Source organism: Poeciliopsis prolifica, unplaced genomic scaffold (assembly GCF_027474105.1).
Source record: "Poeciliopsis prolifica strain line A6 unplaced genomic scaffold, Auburn_PproV2 SCAFFOLD019, whole genome shotgun sequence".
NCBI classification, from domain to species: Eukaryota; Metazoa; Chordata; class Actinopteri; order Cyprinodontiformes; family Poeciliidae; genus Poeciliopsis; species Poeciliopsis prolifica.
The window spans coordinates 1,747,964-1,771,065 of record NW_026562394.1 but is presented as its reverse complement, the minus strand read 5'-3'; the positions used below and the strand labels follow the sequence as shown (position 1 = coordinate 1,771,065).

Below are 23,102 nucleotides of genomic sequence, written 5' to 3'. Positions count from 1 at the left end.
GTGTGACCAGATGAGTGACTCTTTGTAGTTTTTATGGGACTGGGATGCACTTTGCTTCGAAAGCGTGAAACTGGGCCAGGAAAGAAAAAACAATATGGCAGATCAATGTATAGCCTGCCTGCAGTGTTTTATTTGCAGCGCAATGCTTTCTCATCCAGATCGGATTACTTTGACTATAAAATTACATAGTTGCTAAGCTTTTCAAAGGGTTACCGTTTCAGTTTTGGGAAAATCCACAAATCCAAGCAGTCAACCTGCAATACAAACTAATACTTTGAGATAGCTTTTTAAAGCTTTTTATTTATTTCTACAAAACATTGTAAAGCTTTTTAATCATGAATATAATTCTGAAAACTCAATTTACTGTGAGCTTCTTGCAAACAGGATTTCCTCCTGTTTGGAAGACACAGAAAAGAACTTGAATCCAGATTCACACCACTCGTCACGCCAGTTGAAACAATACATCATAATGGTGGTAGAAGAGTGCATTTGTTTTTAAGAACACAGCCTGTTGAAGGGAGAGAAGAGGCTTGATGATCAGTTTGCTTCTGGACTATGAACAACAAAAACAGCAGATCTACAACAAGAGCACAACACGCTGTGTTCCCTGTGGAGAATGCAGCGGCTGCTGCACATTGTTACGCTGCATCATTGCTTTGTTTCATAGATGCACATTTACCATAGTGGTACCATTTTGTAAAAAGTCTTTCTGCATTTCTGAAAGTGGGCTGAGAAAACAGTGTCCAATCTTTTGTTCTTTAAAATGTCAGTTATGTTAAAAAATATGTTTGTGCTGGTTTATATCTCACAATCTATTCTACATCTTTAACTCGGGCATCAAAGAAAGACCTCCATCCGAGTTTGTTAGTGATGCAGTAGAGGCCTCTCGCTGTTAACTATTACATATCATAAAGAGTTTTTAAAAAGTAATCTGTCTTGGTATTTTCCAATTAGATCCCAGGTTTCAATGTAAGGGATTGTAATCAAGGTTTTTGTTAAAATTATATATATGTAGGCTTATATCAGATGTATGCAGTGGCTTATTATATTTCTACTGTACGTGAGGAGGGAGTTAAACTACGCTTTTAGCGGAGCTTTTGACTAAACAGAGATTAATTTTCGTTCTCCAAAGATATTCCGTCTCATTCATTGTCTCAGGACGTCGGTTCGTCAGGTCATGCCACAGCATCTTTATTGAATTTAAGCTCAGACTTTGACTGATCTATTTCAGAAGCTTCTCAGAAGATCTGATTTTAGAAATTTAGAGATGGACTCACTGCTCTGCTTCTAATCTTTGTCTCATTGGGACCTAAACTCAAGGTCCCAGACTGAAGGCCTGACATTCAACAAGCTTCATGGGTTTTCTACAAGAGAGCAAAATTCATGGCTCCATCAGTAATGGCAAATCATCCAGATCCTAAAGCGGCAAAGCAAAAAGTCTAAATTTCTTTCTTAAATCATTTAGATGATTTTTGGGAACTGTCAGACATAGTTCTCTCCTGCTAAATCTCCCATAGATGCCATTTCAGTCTAGCCATCTTGTCTTGAATTATAAATACTAACCTTAACAAGGCCAGAACAATTACATCATTATTTCAGTGACGGAAACTGTTGAACATTTGTTTTCTACATTTGTTTTCTATACTGAAAACTAAGCACAGACTGCTTTAAAGTCAGCATTCTGTAGGTAAACAGCTTTGCTGCAACCCAAGTAAAAATTCAAACTGAGTTCATGAAAGTGAATATATATGCTATAAGATTTAAACATACATATTTTTTTAGATCACATCAATTGAATTACAATATCAGAGAGCACTGTCAAATACTGTCATGCACGTTTGAAAAATCATTAGTTAGCATTTTATGAGAATTATTCAAATTGCTGCTTTCCCAGGGTGCAGTATATAAACAAGATGCAGCTTTAATGATCACAAAAACTAGACCTTGGAGCACAAATATGAATTAATGAAGGATTTTCTGTAATCTGTAGAGGGTCAAAATTATGCATACAGGCTAAAACATTTACTTGAATTTCTTACCTTGACAAGACATGTTAGCTTATTTTTAGTAATTGTGCTTATTTGCAATTTACAAATTGTAGCACAAGTTAGACTGATTAATACAGATTAAAGCAATTCATTATCATTTTTTTTTTTGTTTCTGGATCATCCAGGATCATCGGTTTAAATTACGGCATAGATTATTACTGTGTGTCAGAACTTAACCAGAAAACTCCTCAAAACTCACACAAACGTGAAGAAAATTGTTAGATATTTGAGAATACATTTTGGAACTGCCATAAACTGGAACCTGCTGGAGCACCAGTGTCACTGTGCATGACGAGGCCAGTTTTCCAGCAACAAGGACAAAGACACTCCTGTCTGAAAAAGAAACCCAAAAGGAACATCTTCAACCTCTTAGCAGCAGGGGCTTGTTTGGGGAATGCGAACAAAAAAAAGGCAGTGATGCTGTATCACACACTCAGACTGGCAGTTGGTGCATTCCCATTGTTCTCTCGCTTTGCATCACCTACATACATGTTTAATTAGACATGAACACAGTTTGCCTAATATGTTTAATCTCTCAGGTTGGCTTTAAAAGGGCATTGAAAATGAATAGGGTGAGGCAGAAAGCACAGTGTCACATTGATAGGGGGCAGCACTGAGCCATATATTTACAATGGGCAACAGGTGCTTTTCTCCACACTGGGAAGACTGGAAACTTAAAGATAAACGCAAACAAGGATGATTTTGACGATATTCATGGTACTTTTTTGAGTTTTATATGTTTGAACATTATCAGTCACGGACCTCACTGCACATCGCTTCAACAGGTCATCCCAAAAACATGACGACTGACTTTGGCTGAAGCAGGCTAACATTAAGGAAATGTCTCGCCAAAACAACAACCTGAAATTACTGAATATTTTTGAACTATGCCCCAAAATGTTCAGAAAATATTTTACTTTTATTATGCTGCTAATTATTCAAGAAGCTTCATCGAGTCAAAGTGAAAACTTCATCAGACATATTCAAACAAATATTGGCACTAGTTAATACAAGTGGAGACATAGAGCAAACTCATATGTTACAACATGTGATTTAAACATTATATTTATTGAACTGCACCCTTCAACCTTTACATCAGAGATTTTGACATACCTCATTTTTGAAAAGAGCATTGTACTAATATCAAATTCCCCATTACAAAATGTGCATCTGAATAGAAAAGATAAAAACAACAACAACAGCAACCAATCACATCTCAAAAATAGGCATGGCAAAAAGAACAGCAGAGCACAGAGCTGGATTATTTGGCACCAACTGTCTAACTTGCCAGGATTTGATCCACTGGGAGTGACAGATGAGTGTGCGTTTGGCACTGTCATTGGTCCACAACAAGTCGCAGTGAGACTCCTGCCAGGTGGCAGAGGGAGACATACATTGCAGTGTGACAAATAAACAAGCCAACAGTATCCTCTGGGAGGAGAAGGTAAGGTGAGGGAGGACCCTTCTGTACCTGCTTTCACCCCTCCGTACCTGCCCAGGCCTTCTCTTTTGTTGAAACAGACAAAAAACCAAGAGGAAAATATCACCGCTTTGTGTTTGTGGCTAGGACAAAATGAAAATGTCATAAATTGATCAAAACACATTATGTAACATTATATTGTTTTACTTAAATTAAACTGTAAATATTGTTCCTCATCATACAAAGTGGAAAGCATCCAAGAAAAATCTTTTGAAAAATCATTGATTTTTTGGAACAATAGGTAAAATAATAGCCTCTTTCAAAACATAATGTTCAAATACAATCAAATGTTTTTGGAATTTCTTTGCTTTTCCATAAAGACCATTTACAGTCCTGCAACATTTGATATTAAAATAAATCTTTAAATTGAAACCTTTGCCTGTTTAGGCTTTGGAAACAGAGCAACAGAGTTCATTTGGTTTCTTACATCATCTTGTGTGGCAGTAATTCAAGCAGAAGGACTCTTGGACCCAGGTGAGAGGGCGTCTATTGTTGTTTTTGGATTACCTGACGGAGGATGTGGTTGTTAGGCGCAAGTGGTCAGGCTTTGTGGGAAGGGGTGGCTTAAGGCCGCGGGACGGGGCCAGTCCCGGGTTGTCAACACTGAAGTTTTTCATCAGATGAGCCACCCGGCCGCGCCCTGTGCAAGCTGTTGCAGTCAATGCTTCCCCGGCCTCTGCTGAGTCAGCTCTCTGAAACTTTCCCAATGCGCCAATATCTGAAAAAGAAAAGATTTGATCACTTTTAACAAAGGATGATTTCTCTTAAATGCAGTCCTGAAAGTCCTGGTATGAGATTAGGGGTGCACCAATAAACCAGTCAGCTGAGCGGACGAGATTTCCTTCATTTTTGGTGTTCGGATTTTTGGCCAAAACTTACATGTGAAACCAATCTTATCTACCTCGACTGAGGTCTGAAAATCAGTCCCTGCCCCCTTTTTCTCCTCCGTGGGAGAGGGCCGACTGACACACCCACCCACAAGGTCATGTCTGCACGTGTGCTGTTAATAATAGTCGCCCCACTGTTGCCAACGACTGTGTCACAGTGTCAGCTAAGAAAAAAAAATTGGTATTTGCCAAAATCTGAATCAGCGGGTAAGGCTTTTAAAAGATTGGTGATAGGCCAAAAAACTGCAAACGGTTACCCACTACATGAATTATTAAAATACGCAATATTTCCTGCCATAATGAAGACTGTCTCACAGACACAATAGTTACAGTTTTAGTGCAAACTATTATTTTGATATAAAACCAAGGCAAAGCTATGCTGGTTTGTTTAAATACCAACATTCATACCCAAGACAATCAAAAGAACTTAAAAGAAAATCAAATGGAAATTTTTTTTTGAGGCAATGCAAAGTGTGGGAAAAACTACAACAAATATTAAAATACATATTTAAAAGTCAATTTTATATTTGAACAGCTCATCAGTGATTGAGCAAACAGTTAATTGCTGGGTCTGTGGAGTGCTGTGGAGTGCTGTGGTTGTTCTGCGTTTCATTAGAATATGATGAGAAATGTTGTAGCGGTCTGTAATTCTAAATAGGGGAATAATTAATTACCTGTTAAATAAAATAATGGATCCCTGAGAAAAGCCAATACTGATTTGTTTGCACAGATTAATAATAACTGGATGACAAACAGTGCTTCTGTCAGTCAAATGAGTTTAGGTTATTTGGTCATACAATGATACTATACTGTGAAGCTATTATTTTTACAGAAGGACATCAAAGTATCTTATATTGGTACATTCTCAATAGTGATTGCAGTTACAAATCTAATCAATATATAAAATATTTAAGTTGATGAAACTTGAGATAGTTTCAGATCCACACAGATTAAGATAAAATAAAAAAGTCGCTCACTTATGAGAACACTTGAACACAAAGAAAAAAAGTTTGGCCTTAGAAAAACGCTATATTTGGCAAAAAACAAACAAAAAAAAAGACTTCAGCAGGAAGAACTCTTTTCTTAAGTTACGACAGGATTACGGTTTTTATTTTAGGACATCCTCAGGTCTCAGAAAAACATCATCACACATCCTTGATGTCTTTCTCAGTAGTAAAGGTGTCAGAAAAACCTACATCAGAATAAAATCTCTCAGGTGTCACAAAGAAGCTCCCAACAGCTGTCAGATCAGAGGTTTTGAAATGAGCAATCAACATGTGATAGTGGCAGACTGGAAGGTAAAGCCGGTACATACGTGAGCATTTAAAGCCACACCAACAGCAGCAATGGAGGTATAAATGGGTAACAAAAAACACAATTAGGAATAAATTAATGGTTAAATTTATAGCGTAATGCCCAGGATCATGACACATGAGGAATTTGAAATTCATGCAGGAAATAAGAAAACAAAGTAAAGATTTTTGGATGGACAATTAAAGAGAAAATTAAAAAAAAAACTTTAAGTTAATATCTTAGAAATTAGCCCAACATAACCAATATCAGTTATAATTCTGAATTCTTCCAGAAGCAATATGAGATATGACATTAATGGAAAAGAAAAACAATATATTATATCATACAGCTGTGTGAAAAACCTTTAAACTGTTTTTTTTTTTTTTTTTTGGTAGAATAATTCAACACTAAAATAACTACATAAGTGTCTTTAATTAAAGAACATTTGCTGCCAGGTTAGTTTCACTTTGCCAAAGGCCATTCAGTGAAGCACGGAACCAAGTTCATCTCCTCGCTACACAGACAGAATGGCTGTGAAAAAAAAAAGATTCATTAGAAATCATCTACCTGCAAAAATATTTGGGATTTAGGTAATAAAGTTTTTCTGTTTATACCATCCGAAATGTAAACATGTAAAGTTCACTAAACTTTGGTTTTAACTGGAACCTTGTGTTCCAACAGATGAAAATAGTACCAATCCTTCCACATCAATGTGGCATGAAACAAATTATAAATACGTGCAATTATGGAGGACAACCTATGATGCCGTGGGAAATTTATCTTCCAAACTTGACAGAAGATGGAGCATTCTGAACACTTAAAAAAAAAAAAACTGTGAAACTTCAATAAAAATCTTGTGTCACTTGGTCTTTGTTTAGATATGAAGTGCATTATGTACAACTGGGAGTTTGTGGAATAATTTGAAGTAGCAACTTGATTTGGAAAAGCTATCAGCAGCACAAAACATGTTTCAAACAGGAGACTACACCATCGAGACAGATTGTTAATGGTCAAAAGTTCCTGTTCCCTCCGCCCCTCTCTCTCTCTCGGTATGATCCAACCTTGTGAAATTATACTGGAGAACATTAAGTTCTGTTTGCGAAAGGTACAAAGTGTTACCAACAGGAGTATCAACAATCATGCCATCTGCAATATCATTAAAACAATTACTTCTTAACATGAACATTTTTTCCCCACACCCCAGAATGTACTCAAATTCAAGGTTGGATTTTTCTAAAATATTCAGTGAGAGATTATTGGTGCTTCAGTAAAACCACATAAATTTATAGAAAGGCTCTTTATCTAGGGTTTGAGTAAATTAATGAAAAAAAAATCACAGAATCAGTTTAACATGCACATCAGTATATTAAAAACACAGCAAATAATAAAGTAAACACACAATTATAGTTTTAGATAGTTTCACAAATGTCAGATTCTAGCTCAACAGCAGCTACCATTCCCCTACTCCAGATGTCGTCTCTCTATATTCCTTCTCTCTCTTCCGTCTTTTCTCTTTTCCTTCGCTTCCCTCCATCCAGCCGTGGGTGAGCAGAGGTCATCCTCGCTGGAAGTGTAGCAGGGACACAGCTGGGCATAGTTTGTGTGTGCGTGCTCGCCACGGTGCCATGTTTTGGAAGAGGGTTGTAATTGAGGGAGGAATGGAGGGAATGGAGAGAACGAGAGTAACGAACGATAGGGGAGGGAGGGCCGCAGGGACGGCAATGGAGGAGCGAGCAGACAGACGCTGCTCAGACACCAGAAGGCTTGAGGAGCCACATATTTTTAGCGTCGTCCCCTGGGGGACAGAGATATGTGAGAGTACCCGAGTGCGTGGCTACAGAAAGACACACGAGCGCTCGCTTTCTTTCTTGCACACACGCAGACACGCGCACGCAGTAGAGTGAAAACATGCACACACTGACGCACATGCCACATATCGTTCAGGTCCGTGCATGCTCTTTCGCACACAAACACTCACACACCCCTGCTGCTCACGGATTCAGTCATGCATGCCGCCATCTCTGACTAATACCCCGGCACTGCACACGCACAGAGGTGGTTGTTAAAGCCCAAAAAACACAGACAGATACACCTGGGGGCCAGGAAACCTTTAAGGTGCTTTACGTCTTGCAGGCATGAAGGGAGGAAACCTGAAGTAGCCTTTAAGGGGGTTTTATTGTTTATTGTTGTTTACCCTCTCCTCTTCCTCGGTTTTGGCCCCTTTCCCTGTGGTGACACTTCATCCCTCTACCTTTCTCCTCATCTTCCTCCCCACATGTCCTGCCCTGCCTTCCTTTGCCCCCTGACCCTGCGGTTCCTGTGTTAATGTCCTCTCGCCGCGCTGCGTGGGCTTGCCTCTGATTGTCTCGTTGTGTTGTGCGGTCACCACGGAAACCTTGGATAGGCTCCAGCAATTGAGGCCGACACACATCGAGGCACGCACCCCGTGCAGGCACATGCACGCGGAGCCAGACACGCACACTCGCGGTCAGTTTTCTGAGCTCGGAGACTCTGCGCGGGTCTGAGCAGAATGCTTAATGGAGAGTCGGAGCGATAGAAAAACGGAGAGAAGAGAAGGAGGACTGGTGTTGTGGGCATTCACTGTAAAATCTCAGGCAAAAGACCAACACCTTCCCTCAGGTAGCCTGACTAACCTGTCCCAACACACCTAGAAAATGTTTAAACTCCACGCCTTCGTGCCTGAAACCCTCCTGGGCAGCTGCACCCTGATCTCTGCTCACAGAAACTGCGTTTGAGGCTCCATGTAAATCCTGTAAATACTCCCATCCATGTAATAAGCATTAAATTAGTTATCAGCACAAATTTATCTTCTGCTTGAGCTTTTAAGTGTTGCTCAGCACCTTTCAGGAGAGCATGTGGGAAGCACAGGGAACACGAGGAGGATGAGTAAGCTAGCAAAAAAAAAAAAAAAAAAAATTAAACGCCAATCTATCTCTTTAAAGATCTCTGCGTCTCTGGCTGGAAAAGAGGAGGAGCTGTGTGGGGCGGAGGAGTGGGGTTGGGGGCTGTTAGGGATGGGGCAGGAGTGGGGCATAGGGCAGAATTCCTGAGCAGCACATCTGTGGACTGAAGGGCAGGGAAAAGGAGGAGAGGAGAAGGAGGAGGAGAAGCGTAGGTGTATGTGTGTGTGTGTTTGTGTGTGGAAGCGTTGGCTCCTGTGTGGGGGGCTGGGGCCCCTGTCACTTATCGGCTCTGGCTGAGCGTCACCCAGGGCTAGAGTTGGGAAGCGGCGCTGGAATGCCTGTCCTTTCCTCTGAAGGTGAAGACAGAGGAGAGGGAAGCCAGCGGACTGAGTGGGAGTAGCTTTGAAACGCAAATGCTCTTGCAAATGTATGGGTGCTGAAAAATCGCTCATGGAGCTATTCTCAAAGCGCACACGCTACATAAACAAAAACTGCAAATCTTAGTTTAACTTGAGATCAGGCTGACACACTTGTTTCCAGAGCACTAAACACCTTTAAAGCATCATCAGATAGCTCTGAATTCACTGAATCAAAATATACTTGACGCATCTGTGTGGGAACAAACAAAAAACAGCAAAAGACAGAGCTATTCAGTGATGGCATTTGTTTTCCTACTAATTTCCTGGAACAGTCAGCACTCACATGTGCTATGATGTCTTAAATAGGTCATGTGAACGGAAAAAAAAATGTGTTTCTTCTTTTGGATTCATTAGGGTGAGAGTTTTTCAGTTTCCAATTGATTACAATGAGTCGGTATTTGATGTTCTGCACCATTTGTGCCATTACATCAGTGAGAGACTCAGGATTTCACAACTTCAGTCCGGTTCAGGAACTGAGGGTGCAAAGGCTTTCCTGACATTTGGAAAAGACAAGAGCACCTGAAAACAGACACAATATTCTCTTTTGATATTTGAAAAAATACATGTTTTTCTACCCATTTAATGGTTTCCTCAATTGTTTTATTTTACTCCAATTGTGTAACTGAGGTATAACGACACAATTGCTTTTACATTCTTTCCTAATTTGTAAATGTAATGGTTTTTTTAGTAGTTAGTTATTTTCTTGTCTTTTCCTTTATTTTACACAATGTTAAAATATTGTTGCTTAACCTAAAGCACCTTTAGTCCAGTTCCTCTCAGTTCATGTTAACACAACAGACAGCCATGTCACTGTTAGGTCTGTAGGTGTCTCCTCTCCGTGCTAACGGGAACGCCTGTCAGTAATTCCATTCAAACGAAAACAACTGAGCCTCAGTGCGCCTCGTCCTCCCAGAGGAACGAGCTTCCTGCAATTGTCAAGGTCAGACCGTCGTCCAGAGTCACGATCTGTTCATTCAGGATGGTTACAGACCACTAGAAACTCACCCGCCCACCACAACAGCTGCTCCTTTAAACTGCCGTCTCTCCTTAAATCTGTGTTACACGCTGTCCCCGAATTACCAACTCTTAACCACATGCAAAACATCCTCTTTGCTTTCTTTCCAGTTTACATCTTTTAATTCTTGAGTAGAACCACTCCTTTTTAAAAACAAAAAGAAAAAAGCCAGTTCATATCCTTCTATGAACTGGCTTATTCCAGCAACGTGATTGAAACCAAATCTTCATCTGGAGGACAATATGATGAGCAAACAGCAGTTTTTGCTCATCATAAACTGCTGAGTCTGGTGAGTCCACAGAGATTCACCAGGAACACATTAAAAACAAATATATATATATTTCAGTTTTTGTTGTTGTCGTTTGGCTCAAAAGATAAGCCAAAATAATGTACAAAACTTCGACCGTGAGGAATTCTCTGCTATGAAGTCAGTATAATGTCTTCATAGCAGAGAATGAAGCTATATATAATTATTTTCTATCCAAAGAAGCATATATACACAGAAATATTCAAATGTTCTTATTTATTTATTTATTGCAACATTTTGAAAGAAAACTTAAATCAATGGCTTGTGATCAAACTTCTGTGTTACTTCCCAGCTGTGTAGCCTGACACAGATTTGGACAATGAGGTGCAGCAGGATATGGAAAGAAAGGTGTTGCAGGAAGAGGATTTTTCCAGCAGAGGGACGCTATGGGAATGAGGCACTCTCCCCAGCTCAGCTTCCCTCCGCTAATATCACAGTTCTCCACTAGGTGGTGCTAACTTCACCCTCACCCAACAAATGTTTTTGCAAATTTGGGTCAATTGAGGCTGAATAGTTGTCAGATCTTGAATGTGAATAATGGGTTGTAATAAAAAATTATTGAATTGTCTGTAAAATTTCCTGCAATATTTAAAATATCTTTCAGGAAGAAATTCAAATTCTGTATTTTTATCTGGAAAAGAGTTTTAGATTCAAAATGGATTAAAAGTTGAAAGTTTTCATTTTGTTATAGGGATTTTATCTCTAAAAATTGTCATTCTAAACAAGAATAGTTCCCCTTACTTTAATCCATTAAAGAATAAAGTCAAATTAGAGCCTTATGTTGACACATTAAATAACCATAAACTTTACATTTTTGTTTTTTGGGCTGCATCTCATCAATATTTTCCCAAAATAAAACACTGGGGATGCAACCAAACACACAGGTGTGTAGCAAGGGCCAAATCGCCGACTCATTTTGCCCCTCTCCTCCCTCTCGTGGCAGGCCCCTGGTTCTTTGCCAGTCCATGCGGATTCCAGCAGGCTGAGGCACTGTTTGGCGAGCGCTCAGGGCTCAGAGAAATAAATCGCTCTGCCTTACTGCAGCACAGAAATCCGTTTCTAGTGTGAACTTTGCTCAGTCTGTTTCTCCTCAGCAGCCATTGTTTTTCTTATGTGTGATGAAGATATTCTGATGAGGATTCTCATATACAGCAACTTGCAAAGATACATATATGGCTGCAACCCTTCTACATTTTGTCACAACCACAACCTTCGATGTACTTCATGCACCTGACATAAAGTATTATTACATAGCTGAAATGCAAATCGATACATACTTTTTAAAAATCAGGAAAAGAAGAAAACTACTGTCAACAGGAAGCTGTAAGAAGTCCTGAGGATGCTTGTGTTCAGTAGAAACACGAAAGCTTGTCAACATTGATGAAAAATAGGGATGGAGGTAAATACAGAAAAATACTGGAAGGAAACTTGTTTGAAGCAACAAAGATGAGAGATGAAAGTATAACTCCCAGAGGCAGAATCCATACAGCAAGTGATCCAGTGGAATCAAAGCACTATTTTGTCTTTTCTCCCAAAAGAAAAAATACATTGTCACTCAATTGTGTGTACTCAAATGAGTACACCAAATTGTACTCAAAAACCCAATTGAGTAAGTGAAATCACTGATGCTCTCCATCCAACCTGAGTAAGTTTGAGCTGCTTTACATACAAGAGTGTCTGACTCCAGATGTGCAAAGCTGGTAGAAACATGCCACTGCAGCTGGGATTGTAGTAAAAGTAAATTCTGTGAAATATCTACTCAGGGACAATGAAACACCTTTCCCTATATCGTCACACATTTTCTCCACTTTGAGTTGTTCTGTCAAATAAAAATCCAATAAAACAGATTGAGACCACAAAATATGGATCAGTTAGGAGGGTGTCAAAGCATTTGTAAGGAACTGTATGTTATCTTCAATGTGTTGAAGATTGTTTCATTGCCAATGTTTAATATTCTTTTCAATCTATGTGTGAGCCTATAATAAGTGGCATACAGGAAGTATTACTAATGATGGAAGGTTTTCTGTGTTTTTTTGTGCATCATCTAAGAGTAAACCAGGACATGCCCCAGAATGTGTACAAGTCATCCACATTCAGGTTTAAAACAATCACTCCCTAAATTGATTTTGACATTTGACCCAACATTTACCTTTATCTGTGGCGCCTCATGCTCACTCACCTTTCCCAGCTTGTGAATCTTGGGCCTTCTGGGGCTTCTCAAAGCACACGCTGCCTTTAGCGGTGGATGCTAATGTGGACTCTAATTGGACGGCGCTGCTGGAGGATGGCAAAGAGGATGCCAGTCTGAGATTTCCGATGTCAGCCCTGGCGTTGATGCAGCCTGGCGTGGGGTTTGAAAAAGCCGGTCTGACGATGATGGCGTTGCTTCTCATGGGTGGCCTGGAGCTCAGGGGCGCCTGGGAGACGGGCTTCACCTCCGTCGGACTGGACGCCTGTTCCTGGAGCTGCAGAGCCAGGAGTGACACAAAGAGGACCAGAGAGGAAAATCAGTGTTGACAACCAAATCACATGCAGTGGAAATACTGTCATGCACAATCAAATCACAGAATCAATGATTCACTAAATTACAGTTATCCAATGACAGCTTTGTGTGTGCCGAAGCACACACACAGACACGGCTATGACCAGTGACTCTGAGTTTGCGGATGAGAGGGGAGAAAATTATAAGGCAACTTGAAAATCAAGCAGACTTGCTAATCTTCCTCCCCAGTCTTACGCCTTCTTAATCAAAAGCTCTCCGCCTACAGAATGAGACCGCCGTCCCTCATGAAATCAACTACAGAAACCCAAGCACCTTCCTCCTTCCAGAAACAAACCGCTTTATTAATAAGAAAGACATTGAATATAAGGATTTGGTTGTAAAGAAGAGGGGATCAGCAGAGATCGGCATCTGTCAATAGCTTAGAATGACAAAAAGACTGAGATAGAAAATTGATACATCAGTGCAGTGTGCTCTGGAGGCAATTAGCCTCTCGGTTGAAGTGTTCAGAATGTCCAGGTTGCTTTACTAGTGGCCTTCTTGTCATCAAAACCAGATTCTACAGTCAAACCACACTCAATTATTACTTAGCCAGTTCACTGTATTCCTAGCAACAATGACCACGTCAGGGAAACAAGACACAAAAAGCAATTATCAGTTGAGATATCAATTAAAATAATCATCACACTGAAAAAACACAAAATCTTAACTTTGGTCCAGTTTCTAGCGCAAATATCTTAGTTTGCTTGAAATGAGACACAATTAACTTACAAGTAACTTATCAGTCAGATGTAGGAGCTTGTTTTGAGTCAATACTACCTTAATTTTGATTTTTTTTTTAAATGAAGTATTAGTCCTAGCAGATCATTTTACTTATAACATGGGAAAAAGTCTTGTTATGAGTGAAATTATTTAGTACTTTTTACTTGAAACAAGCTCCTATATCTTGTTGATAAATTTCTTGTAAGTTAGTTTTGTCTTATTTCAAGTTTACTGAGATATTTGCGCTAGAAACTGGACTAAAATTACTTGGTAAGATTTTGTGGGATTTTTTCAGTGTAGAAATCAGTATGTAAACAAATACAATTAAAAATGTGTCAAATGAAATGAAAAACCTTAAATGAAAAATACAAAGTCCAGGATTCTACATAACAGTTAAAAGTTATTCTGTTAAAAGCTATATTTTTTATATATATAATTCACATTTTCTGAGAAACTAAATGTTGGTGATTTTTCAGCTGTAAACCGTAATCATAAAAATTAAACAGAGATTCTATACACTACACAATCTATATAATTGGATATATATGAATGAACTGAATAACTGAAATTAACTTTTTGATGACATTTTGAGATGTAATATGAGGAGGCTGGCACAGACTTTGTGGATTCGAGATACAGACGTTTCTTTTGTGGCAAAGAGGGGAGGGAAAAAAAAAAAGAACGCAGAAAAAACTCGCTCGCCCAAATCTCAAGGGACTATTCCACAATCCCATCCATCTGCAACTGACGCATTCTCCTTCTCTGCCGTTTTAATTCCCTGATCAAGTTCATCAACCATCTGTTCTGGGGCAGTCCTGAAATCCTGTCTCATGTCAACCCCCTCACACACATCTTCACACACGCACACATCATTTACACACTCATACACACAGAAACAGAAAGACAGCGAGCAGAGATAGGAAGCACAGTCCCCAGACAAGACAAGTCTGGAAAGATAATGCAGCCTGTGGGAGGATAGTTGCATAGAACTGCCCCAACTACCCCAGAGTGAGCAATGAGGGGTGGGGCGGTTTAGACCGGACGAACTACAGAGAAGAGGGAATGCGAAGAGAAAGACGATCTGGGAGCAAAGGGACAACTGGCCCTGACAGACATTTCCTGCTCCTGTGAGTAATGTCTATAAAAGATTACTAATTATCTGTTTATTACAAAGACCAGTGGACTTAAATATTTAAAACAAGATGCTCCCTCACCAAATGTCTGAGTCTAATTACACATTGTGGAAAATTAAATAGGAAAATTATAAGAATCTGAGACAAATTCAAAGCTGTTTAAAAATGGGTCCTCAGCTACTGCTGAAAGTGAACGCTCTCCACCTGACTGACACCTGTGGGCTTACCAAAGGCACTGCAAGAGTGAGAGCCGATGGCACAAAGACTGAATGCAGTTGCTCCAACTTACCGGCAGAGGGCGTAAAGTGCTGGTTTCCTCACATTTCTCCTGTTGGGAGAGAAAGGAGCATTGTTAGTCGATGTAAAAAGGTTGCACTTTAAACGTGAGGCGCTATTCTGATCTAACTTTACAGAGTGAAAGTGGAAGAAGTTGAAAGGAGAACAGAGAAAAATTCTGAAAATGACGTGAAGCTTTGGGAGCAATGATGTGTGAAAACCAGACACGGCGTGAGATGCTCTCATTTCCGCTTGAGGCCAGATGAGACCTGGATCACTACAGCTTAGTGTGTAAAAGGTTGCCTTGACAACACACCAATGTGGGGGGAAAACAGGTACCCGGTTACTATTATTGAAGAATAAACTACTGAAATACAACTACCCCAGAAATGAAACATACAGCTGGTCTTGTGGGACTAATTTATCTACAAAGGTCGATCTTGTCATTTTAGGGTCTGAGCACAAGATCTAATTTCAAAGAACTCTGCACATTTGCTCAGATTATCTTTGAGTTTAAAATTTTGTCAAGATCTAAAATTTTTAAGGTTGTTAAGAAAAGGAGAAAATCTGCAAGAAAGTAAATACTTTATAAAAATGCCAAAAGCAAATATATTTGAAACAGATAGAAAACTCCAGAGAGATATCATGTTTGGTAGAAGCATTGTACATCAGCAGAAACGTTTTCTAACCCACCTGGTCTAAAATATTCTTCCCAATAAAATGTTATTTGGTGACATACTTTCACAGCAACATTTATGATCACTTCCAGTTTGGCAGATTGTTGTTACATAATGAACATACCGACTCATTTCTAGTTGCCTCTAACTTCATTCTTTGCTGTCAAACTTAGTCACTTCCAAATCAAAATTGATATCAAACATGTAGGTTAAATTCCTACAAATAAAATGTTACTTTAAGATTCCTGCAGGGGACGTTTGTGTCATAGAATCATTAAAGTATTCAGTGCATGTCTTAAAATTTTAATAATTTTAATTGCTTGTTTTAATAATTTCTTCTTGTAATTTACTTCTCAGAAAATTTGCACTTTAGAAATCTACAAATGAAAATTTTTAGCGTGCCTTTTCAAAGTTTTAAAAATAGAAATATCCCTAAAGGAGCTGTACAAAAAATACCTGCATTCACTAGTGCATGAAAATAACTTTAAAATAAAGACTTAAAAGGAAACTAGTTTTCCATAGGCTATGCTAAAAAGCTTTACTGATTGACACTGATTGATCCAAGTAAGAGGATGAAACACTGGGAGTATTCAAGAAAATCTTATTAAAGTTTTTTTTTTTTTTTTACGTAAGCTGCTTTTTTCATGTATTAACAATGACAGACTAACATTTGTACAAGGAGTGAATTATGGAATAATCACACAAAGAATGTAGGGAAACAAAAATATCAGAATTTCTTTTTTCTTTGTCTCCAAGGTTTAAGTCATTATTAAGGTTTTCTAAGAGTAACCCACCTTTAAGTTCAAGGAGACGTCTGCTTGTGTTTTCTGAGGGACGTGCTGACACTCACTTTTGACCTCTTGTGTGACCATAATGCTCTTCAAGGTAGTTTGGTGGCTGTGAAGTATAAATGTCACATCATTGTCTTAAGTTAAAACAGAATAAAAAACACTGATGAGGTTTTAATTTTCTGAGTTGTTCACTGCCTGTCATGTAGAAAATCTGTTTTATTAATGGGAAGTAATTACTGCGTGCTGTTCTGAAGATTTGGTGGTGACTTCTTGTCTACGGCTGCAGAGTTGATGAATTTGGAGGTCAGTTCATCCACTTCTCCGATTACAAGGACTGAAACGTCTCCATCCCGGCCGAGCAGCCAGCTCACACTCTTACTGTTGGCTGTAAAAAAAAAAAAAAATCTTATTTACTTCGGATCATTATTAGCTTTTTCTTCTTTTGCTCTTTCTTTTGGTTTGTTATTTTGTTTGTATTTCCTCTTAAATCCTGCAAAGCACTTTGTATTGCCTCATTGCTGAAAATATGCTATATAAATACATTTACCTCTACCTTTACCTTATAGATATTTAGATACTCTGATCTGATTGGAAGGCAGAAATCTACATGACTAGTTTTACATTCAACATTGAAGATATATTGACTGTTCAATCTATAATTCTCCCTAATGTAGCATAAATTTTATAGTGAATTTAGCTGTATCTGGAAAAAAATCCAAGAATATTCCTTCATCTTTAATTTTTTGGAGCAAAGGGTTTCTTGGAGCTTTAAATTCATTCTTTCTTCTGATGAGCTAAACTGGGTTTAACAAGAGTCGGTTTCTGATATATCAAGGTTACAGAGAGTTACAGCTTTAAGCCTGATTTAATTTCCCATCATACATCTCCTACAGCTTTAAGTCGGTTTAATAAGATGACAGAGTAACCAGAGCAAATCAGAAAGAAAGGGAGCAGTGTGGGACATGATCTTGTTTTCATACTTTTTTTCAAAACTGAAAAATACCACAGCAAATTCTAGACAGTTCCAGGAACCTTTCGTGACTTTCTTGTTGTTGTTGGTAAAATCTTTGCAGATTTCCCATCTACTCATTGCAGATGAATGCCGGTGCAAACACTTGGCCTCATCTGATTGGCTACAGCTCAGCTGATTCTCTGAAAAACACTGCAAACTTATCAACAGTGTATCTGATGTGAATATCTGTTTAAATGGCTGCTGGGAGTGGAAGATATGATCAACAGACGTTTGCTTCAGCACGGCAACTGTAGGACTGAGTCAGCTCACCGAAGGTTTATATACTATGTAAACAGATCAGGAAGCCGGTGGAAAAACCCAGTCACACTGGTTTTCCTCCCATCATCACTTCTGACCAGTACTTAAAAGTTGAATATCCATCTTCTTACCAAGTTGCAGCGATAGATAACCGGCATCTTCAGTGGTCCATGTGCCTTTGTGATTTAGCAGCACAAAGGCACATGGACACTTGTATCTGAACAAATGTGGTCACTGCCATGTGACTGTGGGAGCTGAGAAGTCAATTTATTCAGATAGCACAGCCAACACAGTCCCAGGGCAAGAGCTTGCTGGGTGAAAACATACATTCATGGTGAGCTGGTTGCACCAGTCTGCCCTGTCGATCGCATTCCTACCCAGCCTGCCAGGATCACAGCGAAAACAAGGCGTCCACAAACAAAGGTGATACATCAGGTGCACGCAGCATGTGTCGGCTTCTCATTTCTCATAACAATAAGCAGAATAAAATAAGATGGCACTCTTAATCTGGGGAATGTGCCAGCTCCAGTCTTTCCTGGAATTTTCTAAATTGTTCCGGATACATTTTTTTGTGTCAGCAGTCTGCCTGCATAAACACAAAAATAGAGTAGAATGCCGTCTTACTGACGGTATTAATAGAATTTAGCATAAAAGTCAGTTTAACCACAAAGATCACATGATCAGAAAAACCTCAAGGCTAAACATGAGCTCATAGTGTCAATAAGAGAAACATAAAAATTTATTCTGTGAACAAAAAAAATAAAACGTTTTCCACCTACTCAGACAGTTAAACATATGTTTGCAGCATACTTCCTGTTTTGCTCTCTGCTAATTGTTTGAAGGATTTAGTCTTGACTCACTTCCTATTTTTCCCCCACAGCAGCACAACATCCACCGTTTCCTCTAAAGGAAAAACGGAAAAGGCGCATGGAAGCGTTGCCACTTTGAGTTCTCAGTTTGCAGTCTCTGTTGCGAGGCTGCAGAGGACAGCTGCATCAGCCATTAAAGACAAAGAAAGGCCACTGTTCCTTCACTCTGAGTAGCAGTTTATAGGAAGATCCTTGTGATCGGCGAGAAGACAGAAGGGTTAATTCACACATTGCAATGTGCTTTTAAGTGACTGTAGGTCATGCTGTCATTTTGTGATTCTCTCTTGTGAGAAAAGCCTAAAAGACCATTTTGCTGTGTCCGGATTATTACACAACACTTTCTCACATTATAGCTCCCAACAAGGACAAACGAGGCAAAATGTGGACTGACCACATTCTGCAGAGCAGCGTCCCGAGTTCCTGGCTGCTCAGTTGTTGACTGTTTCAGTCTGTTAACTCCAACGGTTGCGCCTGATAAACAAGGATACTATTTAAAATCCATGAGTAATTTCCCCTCTGCTGAGATTTCTTTTTTTTTTCTCCCAGTATTTTCATCAAGCATCTGCTTCTACACAAAACCGTGCATTTTGGAATGTGTTGTGAAATTACCCTACACAAAACAACCAGGAAATAAAATGCACGGTGCCTTGCAAAGATTTGAATACCCTTTTAAATTGTTTACAATTTTTCATGCAACAACAAAAAAAACCCTAATATACCTTATAGGGATTTTTTTTTTTTTGTCTAATAGACAAAAATAAAAGTAGGGCATAGTTGTGAAACAGAAAAAACAAAACATACAAACATGTATTTCAAAACTTTCATGAGTAAAAATCTAAAAAGTGTTTCTGATAGACTGTTAAAAACAGTAATTTAATCTCAGCATGAATTCAGTTGACTTCTGATGTTTCTTAGACACCATTAGTGAACAAATAGTATCATGATGACCAAGAAACACAGCAGATAGCTCAAAGATAATGTTAGGAGATTATATCTCTTGCAGTACTAATAGACTTAACAAGATGCTTTTCATGTAATCTGACTTCTTCTTAAAATAGCTCAACAATTTGAACTATTTTGCAAATAAGAACAGGAAAAACGTTCAGTCTCTAGTTTTGCAAAAACAAATCCACCCCAAAAGACTTACAAACATAGTAAAAAGTGTCCTAACACTTGAAAAATTTATAGTTTTGTAGGAGGGAATTTTTCTTTGCCCTTCACAATGCTGCATCATTTGGATTTACAGATTTTGTGCATTTTCTACATAAAATCTGTAGAAAATGCTTGAAAGTTTACAGGGATGTGAATACTTCTGCAACACACTGAATACTTACGAATGGCATTTATGTCAGATCTATGCTGCCCTTCTTTTAAACAGTTTTATTTGCTGTAAAACACTCACTGCGGTATATTTACGGCTTATCAAAGTGGGAACATCTGTGAGTGAAATGCTAACATTAGTTTATTCATCATTAATCAGGGGGAACTTGTTTATGGCCCTGATGTATTCATAATGCTTTCTGTTCCAGCTCTGAGTATGTTTGCAAACAGCTGCTTAAAAAATGGAGAACATGAGCTAAAGCGGCAACAGCACAACCAGCGGCTTAAGGAACATTTCACAAGCGATGCACAGACTTCTCCACAATCCCCTTCTCGAGGTCTATGAGTCTATCAGGCATTTTGCAGGCGACTGCACAAACATCTTTTTAAGTGAAGGGATTTCGAATGAGGATCTCAGGTGGTTTGAGCTGCTGTGCAGCTTCTTCTTTAAAGAGACAGGATGTATCAAAGTACAGCTGTGTTCAACACAGCAGCAGTCCAATCGCTTTTCTTTTTTTTTTTTTTGGTAGATTCAGATTGATAAATTGCAAATAATTCACTAGTAAGTGTTATAAAGTAACAGAAAACCTGCAGACTTAAAATCCACACGGGCGAAATACTGATTTTGTGTGACTAAAATCAATAATCAAAAGGGGATGTGTTAAAAAGAAATAATAATGTGGTGAAGTCATTCGTTCTGTGAACAAAGAGGTGTCAAACAGGAGGCCGATATGAGAGGATAAATGCAGGAAGAGTTCAATAAGCTTTTTATGGAGCATTCTTCTACAAGCACCTGAGCATTGTACTAGGGTTACAAAGTTGATTGAAAAGATGAAAACACAGAAAGAAGTGCTAAAAATGACAGGTTGCTCAGCTGACATGATCTCAGAGGCTTTAAAAACAGAAAACACATCAATGTGGAAGAAAACAGAGAAGTGCTACTTGAAGAGATCAAAGAAAAGCCAAAAGGATGAAGGTTTCTGAGTTATCATCTGTATGGATGTACTGCAACAAATAGAAGATGATAATCAAAATCCAAGGCAAAAAAAAATCCAAAACACTTTGTTTTGAAGAGGAAAGGTACAACATATTAAAGAACTTAAAGCGATGTCACTTATTACTTGTTATTGATAAGCTCAGGGTCCCAAGTGTCTTGGCACAGACATGTCTCTCATGCTGAGGTGTCAAAACTACAATCAGATGTTGGCGATCGGGCAATCAGTTTGAAAACATAACACTAAAAAAAAAAGAGGTTATGCTGCCTTATGCTGAATAGGAAGTAGCTTTGGAATGGGTGTTCCCACAAAACAATGAACACAAACACACCAGTAAGTGAACAGCATTCTGGTTCCAGACCAACAAGATTAACACGATGGAGAGCTCAGCCAAATCCTCTGACCTTAATGCAATAAGAAAAGAAAACCTATAGGGTGACATAAAAGAAAAAGTTGTTTCTGACGCAAAACAGAGGAATAAAGTCCAGTCGTACTGAGCTGGAACAGATGTTCACCACAGCCAGAATTTGGTCAACTACATAAAGACAAAAGATGTGAAACAATTATAACAAAAAAGAAAAAACAATCACTGGGCCAGGGATTCTAGCATTTAGCTTATACAGTGAATGTCTGAGTTTGTATAGAAATGTTTTGATTTGCGATAGAGCATGTGGTGTATATCTGCAGATTTGTGTGTGTGGAGGTGTTCTTAGAAAGGATTCTGAGCTTATTTTGAACATGACATTTCAGTGTCTGGTCGGGGTGGTTACCGTTTCTTGGTTTTGTCCCCTTTGACTGGGCAGCGCCTCCCTCCCTCTCCAGCTTCTCCTCGTGCTCTTTCCAGCGTCGGACCTGCTCCTGTCGCATCTTCAAGAAAAGTGTCTTTTTCTGGTCCTCGTTCAGAGCTTCCAGAACGTCGGGGTCGATGTACATGTCCTTTAGAATTTGCTGCAGCATTTTGGCGGCGGGGTATATAATTATTTATTTTTTTTAATCTAATGTAACTGGGAGAAGTAGAGAGAGGGTCTCATGGGCCGACTGCTGGAGGTGATAGTTTATAGTCTCATCCTGTTAGAGTTTCTTGTCTTCTTTAGCCTAGCAACAACCAACACAAACTTTTCTCTATGAATCACAAATCATGCATATCTTCTCACAATGTCACACACACACACTTGAAACCCTGTTTCCTTTCTTTTCTCTGCTCCCTGCCCTGCTAAGACATAAGGTTTTTGGAGGCCATCTTTGGGGGAAATATCTATGGAGAAAAAACAGACAACATATAGAAGATCATGTTATTCCCTCAATTTGATATGCAATGCTACATATATTTCTTGAAAGACTATGTTGTCTTGCAAACTTTGTCCTTTTTGTTCATTTTTATATTATTTTTTTGGAATCATTCGGTCTAGTTTTTATCTTGTTCTTCCCTTCAGGAACACGGAAGATCCCAAAGCCTGTTTCTGCTCCGACAGGGAGGCTGATGTCAAGAATGGGAGGAGATTCCAGAGGAACGGAACCGATTCTGTCATCAGCTGCCGACCTCACTCCTTCCCCTCCCCAACATGCATCCCTTCCACTAAACCATGTTCTTGTCTCCCCACAAGCTAAGCATGATAGCAGCTCCATTTTAGCGTGTTCGGAGTCAGCAGTTGGACATAAAGAAGTTGGCCATGTCTTTGGAGCATGCGGGCCAGTCTTTCCAGCAGTGGGAGTGAAATTGGCTCCTCTGCTCTCTGCGATAACAAGTTAAACAAAGGCTTCCACCAGCAGTAACAACACTTGGAGGGAAAGAAAGGTTTTGCTCAAACTGACACATTAGTGGGATACAGACTGCTGTCTGCTACACTGCAGAGGAGGAGGGGGGCATTTAGAGGGGAAACCCAGGGGGGGAAAAACAGGAAATGTGAGGGAGGAAAGTGAGTGATAGAACAACAGAAGGTAAAAAGGGTAGAATTTGTTCGAGTACTCACAGTGGGATGTAGAGAGCCGCCGCTCCACAGCACAGTGTGCTAACTGAGCTGAGAGTCAGAGAGCCTGTGGGTCCTCCTCGTCTTTGTGTGTGTGACTGGTTGATGACATCACAGCATTCCACGGTTCTCCCTCCCTCCCTCTTCATGGACTACTGGATCTCTCTCT

General features: G+C 39.3%; 1 protein-coding gene across 1 annotated transcript; it reads right to left on the bottom strand.

Annotated features, from left to right (window-relative positions):
* Nucleotides 1–3,097: 3,097 nt before the first annotated feature.
* zgc:100829 (uncharacterized protein LOC445149 homolog) lies at nucleotides 3,098–23,102 on the bottom strand. Its single transcript, XM_055043959.1, has 7 exons — nucleotides 22,937–23,102; nucleotides 21,737–22,221; nucleotides 16,750–16,897; nucleotides 16,516–16,618; nucleotides 15,058–15,096; nucleotides 12,553–12,838; nucleotides 3,098–4,246 (listed from the first exon to the last, which is right to left on the bottom strand). Exons 2-7 carry the CDS (start codon nucleotides 21,921–21,923, stop codon nucleotides 4,032–4,034), a joined length of 978 nt encoding a protein of 325 aa, XP_054899934.1. The 5' UTR covers nucleotides 21,924–22,221; nucleotides 22,937–23,102; the 3' UTR covers nucleotides 3,098–4,031.

Bases quoted from the DNA above. Each gene is read 5' to 3' on its own strand.
- zgc:100829 (XM_055043959.1), bottom strand. From the start codon at position 21,923: ATGCTGCAGCAAATTCTAAAGGACATGTACATCGACCCCGACGTTCTG. The intron at 16,619-16,749 runs GTAATTACTTCC...TATACTTCACAG, and splicing joins AATCTTCAGAACAGCACGCA to CCACCAAACTACCTTGAAGA. The intron at 4,247-12,552 runs GTGAGTGAGCAT...TTTCTTTTTCAG, and splicing joins AGATTCACAAGCTGGGAAAG to ATATTGGCGCATTGGGAAAG.